Raw genomic sequence first — 13547 nt, 5'->3', positions numbered from 1 at the left:
TTCAGATACTGTCCCACTTTCTGCTGAGTTTAACTCTACCGGGCTTATGGGTGCCCTTTCTGGCAGGTGAACACAGCGTTAGTGCTGGTGCGCTCTGTGCTTGGTGTCATGCTATAGCCTGTATCTGTTAAAGTCAACTTGGGGGAAAGTGAGGTCGAGATGCTGGCGTACAGTCTCTGTGTATGTGGGTCCGGCGCTCTGGTGCTCTCCATGGGGGTCACATTACTCAGCCACTACTCTGAAACTGCCAGAATCAATTAGCATGAATAATGGATCCAGCATACCCCCCCCCCTTCAGCCCCCCCAATCAGAGGAGAAGGATCATATGCTTCTCTCATTCTGCAGATTCATGAACATGTATGTTGGATTCTGCAGACACACATGTAAGTCTGCACACAAGCGTGTAATTCAGCACTACACGTACACCGTCTACCTCACACATACAAATGCATGAATTCACTTACATACATACTCACACATGCACCCACACAAATGCACCTATACATGTGCATGCACATGTGCATCTACACACACGCACATGTTCATATGTATGCACCCATACACATGCATGCACACACAACTGGGATAGTGATATCACCAATCACGCCAAAGGTCTGCTGTGACAGTGTTTTGTGGAAACTGATGATGTCACCATCCCAGATCAGATGCGGTTAGACAGGGGTTTGAGTAGCCTACACAGCGGAGTGTATTGTCTTCATGTCTGTGCTGAGTGGTTTACGATGGCAGCATCTGTCAGAAAGAATGACATCTGTCCCAATGAAAGAGTCACTGAAGCATGTATAAAGGGCTCTGACAGAGCAACAGAGATCCAGCAGCAGTGCTTCTTTTGCTGAGTAATTTACGCTGGGGTTAGTCACTGTCAAAACAGATGGAACAAATACTTCCAGACAACTCCTTCAAAATGGGTGCTGGTAGCATCAGTGAGTTCTGACTATGTATGTGGTTGTGTGTGTGTGTGTGTGTGAGAGAGAGAGAGAGAGAGAGAGAGAGAGAGAGAGACTTGTGCAGGACTGTGCCTGTCTTCACAGAGGGTCCCACGGTGAGAGTCACCTGCATGAGTACCATGTGCTGCTAATATGAGGCCTCTCTAAGTCAGGCAATTACATACCTGTATTGATATTGGGTGACTACACACACTGCCAGTCACACATATCACTGTGGCAGTTATTTAGATGGGCATGCACAATAGAGCACTCTACCTGGAACAGTGAATTTTCTGTCTCTTTTGTCTAGTCCTGCTCTGGATTTTAACTAAAGTGAAAGTCTTGTTTCTCTGGAAATTTTACCCTTGTGAATTTTATTTCCCATATTAGATCGCCCTCTTCTGACAAATGGATGTTATTACAATCAAGTAGGCCTCCTGTCATTACCAGTACTGTCCACAACAACATTATTGAAATCTACAGATATAAAGTTCCGAATATATATCATTACATTACCAATACATGTCAAAATATACAGAATTTTATCATAAAGTCTACTCATTACTGCTGCTCCACAAGTCCATGTATATATTGTTGAGTATGTATTGTGTTATTTTTCAATCCATTGTGATAAACAGAAAAACTAATATGAAAGTAGATAAAGAGAAAGTGAGGATGATGATGATGAACTGTTTCCTGGAAGTGACATCACAGAAGGTAATGTACTTGCTGTCCATTTGTAAAGCATGCACATTAGGCTGAAATTATCAGTTGAAACTGTAGTACGTCCAATGAAACGGAGTGACTTAATATTTCAAGGTTTAAGACAAACACAGGCACACAGATACCTCTCACTACACACTCACATCTGTTTCACTGTATTCAAATAAATCACTCATAATTAAAGCATAGGTTACAGAAAAGTTAGCACGGAAACAAATTCATCACTCTCTAAATTATCCGTTCATGATCTACTTTTTAAACCTGGGCTACAAGAAGAGGGCTCTATAATTAAATGAAAAATGGAAGTCATTCACCTGAAAATCATTTATGGGAAATTTGCATAGAGAGCAACAAAGGGCAACATTAATTTTTTGTAAAAGAAATTATTTCTTTTCTCCACTCAACTTATCTTTGCAGCACAGATACTGTGCGAGGAGTGCAAATCATATAGCTTTATAATCATCTTTCATTCAGAGCCCTAGAATATGCATCCTTACATATGAGTAAGATTTACCTGCAGATATGTGTTCTTCTCCACCCATGTGTTCCTCCCTGTACCTGCTCTTAGAGTCAGGGCTTGTATTTGTCATCCTGTTTATGCTGATGTGCTTCCAGGGGTGTTCATTAGACACTTAATAAGCTATTAATAAGCATTTTGTGCTAATAAAATGCATTTGTGTTGACTGATATACTTCTGAAGGCTGGGAGTTAAATTGAGTCAAAGTGAGTTCTTTGGCCATCTGAAAAGGTGAACTACAGCCATGCTGTTAGACGATCAGTTCCATCAAAAATATAGCTGATCTATGTATTATATCAAGGTTGACAATAAAATAACAAAATGAATGCATCCTGAATCTGTTTGGAAATGTACACTTTTAAATCTCTTCGTTATTTTTAACTTTTTTTTCTGATAAAAAGCTATACTGAAAATGTTTAAATATTGCCTAATCATTATACAAATTTTAAGTCTACAGTCACAATTTAGACTTGGAGTTTAAACTTGGTTTCCAGAGAGAAAATTTTATTACTATGGACACTAAAAAATAAATAAGTGCGAGGCAGTGGGTAAACATTTTGTTTTTGATTTTGGGAGCATTTGACCTGTGGGTGGCAGCAATGCGCCAGCAGGCTTCTTTGCCTGCCGTTAAACCTGAAAAGAAGAGGAGGAAATGGAGTGTGCCACAAGAGGGCGGTGGTGGGCTGTGATAGGCATGCAAGTTAGCTAAATTCTTTAATCTACTCAACACACAAACGAAGTGGTACAAATTAACAGATCTTGGTAAAGTTGCATCTGATGGGCGACCTATCAACCATCCATTACTTTATACAGAATTACAAGTCATGTAAACGTACAACGATGCTTCAATATTGCTAGCAAGCATTGCTTGTGGAGGGAAATAATAATGCACTGCAAGCTGTGCTTCTCTTATCCCTTATAGAAAATGAAACGGAAATACATTTTATGGAAAATAAGTTTTCATATCATGAAGTATCGTTACCTACCACACACTAATGTCACTGTTGTGGGTAAACGGCCAAATAAATAAAATGTTCTCTACGCTTCACTATGTTTAGTTATACAGCAAAGTGGCCATCAGCATTTGCCTGTAGTTTTAACAGCAAGCCAAGCTGAGGTACGTGCTGGAGAAGCAGGGGCAGAGGGAGAGGGAAAAAGAGAGAGAGAGCGAGCGGTGGTGGCGCGCCTTGGGTCGTGGTGTGTACTTGATTTAATGCTGCGCCTACTAAGCACGCACGCTGCAGCTCGCTGCAGAAACAGCAGTGCGGGACGTTCAGTCTGACACACCCAGCGGAGAAATAGTCCTCGCTACGCAAGGAGACCCCAAAATGGCTCCAGATAAACCTGCAGACGCGGGCTGGAAACTGTCCACAGCGGCAGAAGAAGACACCATTACGGAGAAACTGCTGATATGTTTCGAAATTAATTCAGATTTTTGGTGACAATTATTAAATGGGGAGAGGCGCCGTGCAATGCGTTGCTTCAAGTCAGCGAATCAAGCCGGTGCATTTGAGAAAACTATAGTGACACGCAGTGACTCTTCTCACTCTCCGTGCCTTTAAAACCGGCAACGCAACTCCAAACAGAAATGACCTCAATAATAGGTAATGTTTACTCATTTATTTTGTACATTTAATTATCATTAAATGCTGTTTTGATGTTTTAAATGCGTGTTGTATTGTGGACAAGATGGCGCTGCTAGAGCAAGTCAGATGACCCTGTTTTTTTTTTTTTTTTTGTCTTGCTCTTTCTAAACAAGGCATAGAACGCGAACTCAAAGGGGAACGGAAGCGATCGGTGTTTGCTGGGTTTTTATTGGGTTGTTTGAATATAAGGCGGTGCGGGAAAGGGCATATGCAACTACCATTGGGCGTTGCTCCGACCATCAAATTGGCATGAGGCGAGTTTCCTGGAACGTGAAAGGATGCGGATGAAATGCCTGGATGAATGTCGTCCGTGCACGATAATGCGCCAACTGCAGTAGCAACTATTCGGGGGGAACACGACTACACATGAGCCAAAAGTTGGGCCATAAATGATGACCGACGTATTTACCATTTAAGTTATTTGTGCAGCTCCAAAACATCCAGTGTGACGTGGTATTTGTGTCTGACAACAATATCCAGGTGTGTGGAATTTTGGTATTGATGGGGGTTGCATTTGCAATATTAAAACAGATGCCACCTAGAGTTAAGTAAAATAAACAAGTTCCGTAAAATGCACAAGTGACCTGGCTAACAAAATATGTTCCTTGCCCCCAGTGAGCGATATTTTGCCATCCATCTGCGTCTTTATGGACTGATAGTTCTTCATGCAGATATTTTGCAGTAGTCTCATTGAAACTGGTCATTCATAAAAGAATGATATGGTGTTTCCTTTTCATTCTTTTAACTGTTTGGACTTAGTTAAGTCCAACTGAACATTATGCAACAACAGGGTACACAATCAAAATAATTTTAGTAGAGGAAAAACTTAAATCCATCTGTTGCACAACTTTGACCGCATTCTGTTGGTGTCGACATCATCCTAACACCAGCTACACTGATACTGCAGTGGGACACACTTAATTGTTAGGCAGTTGTTAGGGTAAGGTTACAGAGTTCGTTGTAGTCACTGCTGTTTCTGTGAATCGTGCGTGTTGAGTCATTGCCAGTTACTCTGCAAAACTTTTACCCTTGTTGAGCACCGATATTAATGCGAAATAATTTCTCTTGCAAAATACTGCTAACTTCTGTGATAATCTAACCTTATCTTGTGAAAATATTAAGCAAGTGACTGGCTTTGTTGGTTAACTTCTCAGAACCTTACCAGTTTGTTTGCTTTCCTCCGCTTGCCACGTGGTGTTAACTGTACCTGTCAAAGTAGGGCAGCATGCAGAATTAAAACCGGGAGAAAACTGCATTTCGTTTGTTCCCTTTATTAATTAGCCACCTGTCATTTCTCATATCCGCAGTGTTGTTGCCCAAACTTGTAAGGGTACTGAGTAGGCTACACAAAGTTACTGTAACTTTAGCCGCCATACTAATGTGGGTTATCTTAACTTGCAACCGTCGTGTCACATTTAAAGCGGTTTAATTAAAATGTTCGTCCTATTATGAACCTTCTAGCTAAGTTAATACTGACATCCTTCTTCATTCATTATTCGCACAAAGCCCCTAATTTTACTTTTGCCCAATTTAGGAATGGCAAAATGATATATACTCTGCCATCTTGACTTTGAAAAAACAGAAAGTAGTGTTTCGCGGGCTGTGTAAATATACTGACTCTGTTCCCCCTTTTACTGTCAGATCGCACAAGATCGAAGGAATGCCGATGAAAAGCAGACACCTCATATATCTGGCGATCTAAATGAATGTAACCCCACCTAATTAAGTAGTTTGTTCATGCAGAGGGGACTGGGCGTGTGAAATGTTTTGATACATTATTTGACGTTTGTGATTGGTGTGTAGTGACGACAATCCAACAGCCATTTCCCGCCCCCTAAGAGATCATGTTAGCATGAGCCGCGGCAGTGGTGGAGAGGCGCTCGGCGTTTGTAGAGAGCCCTGCAAGTCTGATCCTGGGTGTCTAAATTAATATACTGTGTTGCTCCCTCAAGATGGATATGAAGAAAAGAATTCACCTAGAGCTGAGGAATCGAACGCCGTCAGACGTATGATCGCCTTTAATTTTAATTTTATCTGGTTGTTTTCCTCAAGACTGATTTCTCTGCGATGCCCTTGCTTTGGGAGGGGGTAACTAATATTGAAAGCGCACGCGTGTGCCATTAAATTGACGCCGATGCATTGAATGGACTTGGAGGAAAAGTTTAAAACCCGCTACTGCTTTATTCAGGAGACTTGGGTTCGATTGCTGGGGGTTTGATAACTTCGGAAAGCTAAATGGTTTGCAGATTGGCATGTGGCGTATAGCGTTAGTGTCCAAGGCAGCAAGGCGCTCCATACGTGCTGTATAAACAAGGCAATTTGTGAGAGGAGCCATATTTGTAACTTTGTAGTCTCGAACGCGCCCTTTTCTCTCTTGAACAATATGCACTGACAGATTGTGGCCCTTTACGGGGCTCCACAGACATTTCACTCATGCCTGCAGGTTTGCACCGTGCACGCTACCTCGCTGCATGTGTCAGCGCTAAACTGACTATTGATGTGCTACAAAATAACTTCGGATCAGTTTAACTTGTCGACGGTTGTACCTATGTTAGGTACATATTGGCTACCTGTATAACAGGTTTGTTGCTGTAAGCCTCGTTTCCATCGATTGATTAAAGCATTCGATTTAGTGATTCGTTCTTAAATGACGCGTTACTAATACGGAGAAAGGGTAGATAGCCATTTGTAACGATGTATTACGAACTTTAAATGTATTTGTTGTAATGTTTTTGTGCATATTTTTTATTTTCAAGGCAGGATTTCTGCTAAATTACAGCATTAGCCGAATATATAGTTAGATGTGTTAGTGGTTATATATATGTTGACGCAATTCATTGAAAAAGACAGCAAGTGACCTAGAGGTTGGAATTGCAAACAACCAGCAAGCTGTTAAGTTACCATTTTTATATGATCGACATGTTAAAGTGAAATAAGATATTCAGCTCGCCAAATGTTTTCCGCAAGGCAGCGATTGACACACTTTGGCCAAGTGATCGGATTGCTGCGTTAAGTGCTTGTCTCCTGCTAGCTACTGTTTGCGAACAACGGAGCCCGAAGCTTGAGAGCGAAGTTGGATCTTTTCCCAACTGTCCATGTCTGTTTACTATACAAACTGTTAGAGCACCTTGCTAACTATCAAATGTTTACTATTTGGACTGGCCGGCGTAGCAAACTAGATATGACGCAATGTTCCGCATTAATAGACATGACGATCTATTGGTCACAACTAGACATGTTACGTTATGTGCTTCTCTGTCTTGGCTAGCTAACTTCGAAATGCTATCTTATGCTCACAGATCTAGGACGAGGCGCCATTTTACCAGTTAGCGTTAGCTAGCGAAGCAATAAAGGCGTCTGGTTCCATATAAATGTGGTGTAACGTTTACCGAGCAGTTATTCGGTTTTAAAGGTTAGTGACAACCTCTCACTACGAGTCCAAGCACGACTGCCTGCTAGGTAGTGATATTATTTTATCAAATTCTGGCAGTTTGGACGACGATATGATGCTAGCTATCTAGTCAACTAGCTCCACATTACACCGCCCCCTCCTAGCTAGCGCACGAGTCATGCGTGTTCTTGTTCAAGGCTTCATGAAGTATGATAAAGAGGCGTCCCATACGACTCTCACAGCTCTTTTTGCCGTTGGCTACGGCGAAAAATGTCCGAGAAAAACCGTCGCGGTGTAGTCAGCCATTTTGTCTACCGCGTTGTTTTTCGTGTTTTCGAATGCAGTCGGGGATACGATAGCTGCATAACGTGACGTGAAGTGGCAACACGAGTCTCGAGTTAGCCCGTGAGCCGCCGCGTAGTTTGGAATAATATTAGCATATTTACTTTGATATTAAGCCATTTCTTTCAAAAGCCCTCGAGTGGTAGCTAACATTTGACCGCAATGCAAGCCTGTATGCAAACGCCTGAACACAAGTATCTCAACCAAGCGTTTGGTAACGTTACTTAGGTAAGCTACTGAAGAAGCAAAACGTAGATGAGGATATGGTTACTGTCCGCTCCTTTGTCTTCACAGCAATATTTAGCGGTGTTTGAACAAACCTAACCTACCGTTTCTTTGTGGTGGATTTATGCCTTTTGGGGTGGACTAATGTAACAGTACGGAGTGTACTCTTAGGGACAGCTGGAGGTTTATGTGGCTGTTTTGTGTCGCGACTGAGCGGTGTTTGTAGACGCTATTGGACGTATAGTTGAATGATGTTTGGAACTGCAGTGCTCGGTTTTTAAACCCTTATGCCGAAGGCAGGGTAATATTTACGAGCTGTTGCTGTTGGCCACCTCTTATTTCAGTCATTTTTTAACCCTCACTACTGAAGACCTTACTTAATGCTCATTTAACTTGGATAGGTACTTTTCTAGTGCTGGAAGTCGCTCTGTATAAGGGCATCTGCCAAATGAATGTGGTCTTATGTAATGTAAATGAAATTGTAAATATAATGTAATGAAGACGTAAACTGAACTGAATGTGTTCCATCCGTCAGAATCGCACTGAAACTACTTTTTTACTCTGCCATGTGAGTTAGGCGTCGTGAAGGAATGCAATTCGTTGCGTGTCTTTGAAATCTAACGCATGTTAAAATGCACTAAAATAATTTTAACTCGTACAGCTTATCTCCAGACAAGTCATATAATTATATATGATACAGCCATCGAAGTATAGTGTCTATGTTGCAGTGCCGTGCTTTGGTGCATTCTCGTGACAACAGCGACATCTGAAACGCAGCTGAGCTTCTCAGAAGCAAATGCGAGCCAATATTGTGCAGTTACTGTACGGAACCAGGGACCTACCGTGGGTCTTAAAGCTAATACATTTAAACTAATCTTCACTTTATGACTGGTGTAATGCAAGTAAGACCTGTATGAGATGCACGAAAATGTTTGCGGGTTGTGGCGAATGTAATGTCTAATGCTAAATACATGTTTTGTTTCAGCATTGTACCTGTTTGCAAATAAATATTCTAGCTACACGGGAAACGGAGTTGAGTTTTGTTTAGATGGCAAGGGGCAGTCGCAAAAATAAAGTATTATTACACTTGTTCAGTTACAGTGCATTTCAGTCGCTGCTGAAGTTAGGAGCAGGCCGCAGGTTATGAAAGAGATTTTGGGCGCTTGAGGTCCGCAGTAATGAGACTCGTCTGTGTCCGGAGTTGAAGGTTTGAGTTTGTCTCCATAGAAACAAGACTGGCTGCTGAAGGAACTGCGTGCCTTTTTTTCTCAGAGTAATTTAGGGGTTTGAAGTCACTTGCAAATGACTTATAATGTGTTCATAAAGGCATGTTAACCTCTCAACTGTGTTCCGACAAACCAAATTTATAAGGAAACCCCAAGATGAACTTAATTTTAACACGTTATTCAGTGTTTCTGAGTCTGTTTGCACTTCAGCGCTGCATGTAGGCCATTGCCGGTGTAAAGTTTAATCAGCTGTCTAATTAGATTTGGCTTTCTTATGAAATGATGCAGGACATAAGCTGCAGCTGAAATATTGGGCCTTTTCTCAGTCCGAAGGCAGTGAGAGCACAGTGTTCACTTTGTTTGTGCTAGCACTGTTTGCTCTTTCCAGAGGCCTCTTGCTCAGGTACCATGTGAATCTGTGCCATACAGTGCAAGCTACACTCTGTGTCTAAAGCTGGAAACGGCAGTGATTTGACTCAATTTGAGCTTGCTACAGTGAACTACAGTCTGACTTACACCAGCAGCCTCTGCACTTAGGGGCAAGCTCTGAGTCAGACTGTTACACTTATTCTGTATTTTATATTTAATGTGGATGTGTGTATGTATTTGTATGTACAGATGTTCGCTGACACGCACCTTCTATTTCAGGTTAAGGAGCTTGTTCTGGACAACTGTCGCTCCAATGAGGGCAAGATCGAGGGCCTCACAGATGAATTTGAAGAACTGGAATTTTTGAGCACAATCAATGTAGGCCTCACAACAGTTGCGGATTTGCCAAAGTTAAACAAGCTCAAGAAGGTTGGTTTTTCTTTGGCCAAAAACCACACACTTGGTTGTAATCGTTTTTCTTTAATGTCTGATGTTACAGATTGTGAGTTTGAGTTTTGTCCTTTCGCTCTGCAGCTGGAGCTGAGTGATAACCGAATCTCAGGGGGGCTAGAAATTCTGTCGGAAAAATGCCCAAACCTCACACACCTCAACCTGAGCGGCAACAAGATCAAAGACCTCAGCACAGTGGAGCCTCTGGTGAGCATTTACTCTGTGTTAGTGTTGCAAACAAGAGGGTCACAGAACTTAAATGCCTCTGAGCCAGCTTTCCAGTTATGCTTACAATCGTGCAACAGCAACTGGTTTGTTATTTCATTGAGTTTAATGTGGTAGCTTTGCCATTGTGTGCTTGTCATAAAATATTAAAACAGCTGGCTTCCTGTAAGTAATATAATTGTGGTAGATTTGAGATGGAAGTATGAGCTAGTTGTCACAGCACTGTAAATGATGATGCATGTTAGGGTATGGACTCATTTGTCCTGTATTTACTGACTTTCATGCTGCATTATTAGAAGCACTTTGATTGTTGTCTTTGCAAGTCAATCTGGATAGGAGTGTTTACTAAATGATTAAATGTACATGTAATGTTGTGATAACAGCTTTGGACTCCTGTATTTGTAGCTCACCAACCATTACTATTGGTGTGTGTCTGTGAGAATAATTGACTGATGATTTTGGTTGTTTTGTTTGCAGAAAAAGTTGGAAGGTCTAAAAAGTTTAGACTTGTTCAACTGTGAGGTGACAAATCTGAATGACTACAGAGAGAACGTGTTCAAGCAGCTCCCTCAGCTGACTTACCTGGATGGCTATGACAAAGAGGACAAGGAGGCGCCAGACTCCGACGCTGAGGGGTACGCGGAGGGCCTGGACGATGATGATGGCGAAGACGAGGAAGGTGCGTTAGGCTTGATGGCTCCACAGAGAATACCCGCGCATTTGTGATGTAGGGATATGATTGATAATAGTCGATTTCTGCGTAAATCACTTTAAAGCCATCTAAGTAGTTGTGTTTTGGAAGATAAAACAAGATCCCTGCATTTAGGCTTGAATTGTGCGTATAAATGTGAATCGGAGGTGGGACTGGGTACTAGGGATGACTAATCAAATGCTGGACCAGGAGGTCACCAGTCCATCTGGGATCAGTATTCAAGTGGTTGTTAATTCACTGAAGTGAATAAAAATCCAGTTTAAATCTTTCTCATCAATATTCATGAATACAGCCTTCAGAGCCCTGCATACAGTAAAATAATTCATTAATGTCTTTTCTCCCTGAATGTTCGAGTGAATGCAGATGTCCTTGCTGTGAGTCAGTATTCACTCAGAAATGGGGGACTTTCAAACTGTCTGGGGACAGGAAAGGCCTCGTTTTATTTGAATATTCAGATCAGAGTGCACATCCTTACAGGGTACAGTGATTACAGGTTTAGGTTTTAATTGATTTTAGTCTTAGTGTTTTTTTTTTTCTCCTCTGCAGAGTTAGATGAGGAAGAGGAGGATGATGACGAAGAGCCAGCTCCTGGTGACGATGATGAGGAAGGAGAAGAGGAGGAGGAATTGAGTGGAGAGGTGAGTCTGGGATAGGTGATGTGGGACGCTGGAAATGGGTGCTGACTGTACAGTCCTGTCACAGTGCCTGTAATGCACTTCTCTGCTGATCAAAATGATTGAAGACAGCACTGGAACTGAGATGTTATCCAGCTGCCAAATGTCATTAATTGAAGCTCTGTATTATCCTCTCAGTAATAAAGATGCTTCTGTTCAAACCCAGGTTAATGCATGTAATGATAACAAACACAGGGAAAAAGGGAAATGAGCTTGCACATTCTCGCTGCCTTATGATTACAGCAGAGATTGTGCATTGCCCTGAATGACATTTAATTGCACATCAGGTAATTAACTTTCGTTTGGTATCGCACTCTTCGCAATCAAATTATCAGATAGTTACAGCATACTACTTACAGAGGGAGGCAGAAAAACTGAAAAACCCCAGGTAGGACTGAATGGCTAAAACCTGGAAAAAAAAATTACTCACAGACCTCTTGCAAAAGACTGTTGTGATAAACATCTGGAAACGTGGGGATAAAGCTGTACTGTTATTCATAAAGGTCATTATAATGCAAGTTATTCACTTTTGTCCATACACAGTGTGGTGACAGTGTGTTGATTCCAGACACAGCTGTCAAATCTGTGGTAGTGTTTTGAGGATAGGGGTGATGCATGCATGCAGGCTCCATCAAAAGATGAGAGTCCTGTCTGCCGCAGGACCACCAGGGGAACTTTGTCCACATTTGGGATAACCTAAGCACCTGGCTGCATTTGGCACTTTGCCCTATAGCCACCCACACCTCTTCCCCCAAACGTGATGGAGCAGGGCCAGGCTGCAGACTAACCTACGCTGAACCATAGAAACTAGCCAGAGCGTTACAGTTCTGGACAATAGGAGTTGGACTTGTTTGGCGTTGAAAGGTGGGGTCAAAGGGTGTTATATCTGACTAAGTAATTGATGCTTTAGGAGGAAGAGGAGGAGGAGGAGGACTTTAATGACGAAGAGGGTGATGACGATGAGGAAGACTATGGTAAGTGAGACATGTAAAGCATCCTTTAGTGGTTGTATGAAGAAATTTGCAGATGGTCAGATGACTACAAAGGAGGATTTGAGTTAGCTTTTGGCCTGGAGGAGACTATGATGGGGCTGTGTCATACCTCTCACTGTAGAGCTGGAACCCGACTGGGTCATTATACCCCTTTTCCTCTATAGCCCAGGAGCCAAGGTGCCTCGTTATACTCCTTTGCCTGGTTCCAGCTTTATAGTGGTTGTGCTTAGACAAGAAGTGATGGTTTGCATTTGTGTAGAATAGGTTAGTGTTCCACCTAGTAAAAACTTAAACTGAAAACTAAAAGGTGGTAATTTATTTTTTCCCTGAAGAGGAAGAACGGGGTCAGAAGCGGAAGCGAGACTTGGAAGAGGATGGCGAAGATGAAGAGGATTAGACCCTGCTCCCAAAATGTTGCAACCCTTCATTTTCCTGTGTTTGTCATGGTGCCGTGGGAGTGGGATGGTGCGGGAGGGAGGGAAGGGGGATTGGAAGCTTACTTAGTTTTATTTTTATTATTATTATTTCCATTTGTCTGTCAGTAATTGTTTTAAACTGCAGGAGTGACAATAGTAATTTCAACATGTTAAAATGTACACCCATTGTAAAGGTTTTTCCCCCTTGTACAGGTAGTCATGCCTAAATGCGCATTCAGTGTGCAGATGACCGGTGCATTCAAAGACAGACAAAACAGCCCACCAAAAAAAAGCCTCGGAGGGTCTTTTTAGATAATATGAATTTGTGTTGGGACTTGGAAATGGTGCATTGTTTTTGTTGCTTTTTTTCTCCCAGACACTTGTTTGACATTAGATTTCAGCACTTGTATCTTACACAGCCCCATGAGGTAGTGAGAGACATGCCATGAATGGCAGATCAGTTTTTAAAGAAATCTAGTTGCTGACTTATAACGTATCTCGCATCTCTCACCGGTTTGGAAAGTAACTGCAGAGCGTCTGCAGAGAACAGATTCCAAGGCAACAGTTCAATAGCACCACTTTTAAACAGAAATGCAGCTACTAAAACACATTCTAGGCTGTCAGTCACAACTGTGCTGCTTATCCAAGTCTAGCACAGGTGTGTACTCCAGGTGTACCTGGTGCTATGTGTGTTC

The 13547-nt window shown here is 42.0% G+C and overlaps 1 protein-coding gene across 1 annotated transcript; it reads left to right on the top strand.

Moving 5' to 3' along the window:
• Positions 1 to 5705: 5705 nt before the first annotated feature.
• LOC118787698 (acidic leucine-rich nuclear phosphoprotein 32 family member A-like) lies at positions 5706 to 12852 on the top strand. The gene is made up of 7 exons (XM_036543309.1): positions 5706 to 5836; positions 9663 to 9812; positions 9918 to 10040; positions 10536 to 10737; positions 11317 to 11408; positions 12355 to 12418; positions 12769 to 12852. The coding sequence occupies exons 1-7, from the start codon at positions 5783 to 5785 to the stop codon at positions 12831 to 12833; spliced, it is 750 nt and encodes a 249-aa protein (XP_036399202.1). The 5' UTR covers positions 5706 to 5782; the 3' UTR covers positions 12834 to 12852.
• Positions 12853 to 13547: the final 695 nt, after the last annotated feature.

Source organism: Megalops cyprinoides, chromosome 13, assembly GCF_013368585.1.
Source record: "Megalops cyprinoides isolate fMegCyp1 chromosome 13, fMegCyp1.pri, whole genome shotgun sequence".
NCBI lineage: Eukaryota > Metazoa > Chordata > Actinopteri > Elopiformes > Megalopidae > Megalops > Megalops cyprinoides.
Note: the sequence above shows the minus strand (reverse complement) of the source record. Positions and strands in the feature narration are given on the sequence as shown.

Bases quoted from the DNA above. Each gene is read 5' to 3' on its own strand.
- LOC118787698 (XM_036543309.1), top strand. From the start codon at position 5,783: ATGGATATGAAGAAAAGAATTCACCTAGAGCTGAGGAATCGAACGCCG. The intron at 5,837-9,662 runs GTATGATCGCCT...CTTCTATTTCAG, and splicing joins GGAATCGAACGCCGTCAGAC to GTTAAGGAGCTTGTTCTGGA. The intron at 10,738-11,316 runs GTGCGTTAGGCT...TCTCCTCTGCAG, and splicing joins TGATGGCGAAGACGAGGAAG to AGTTAGATGAGGAAGAGGAG.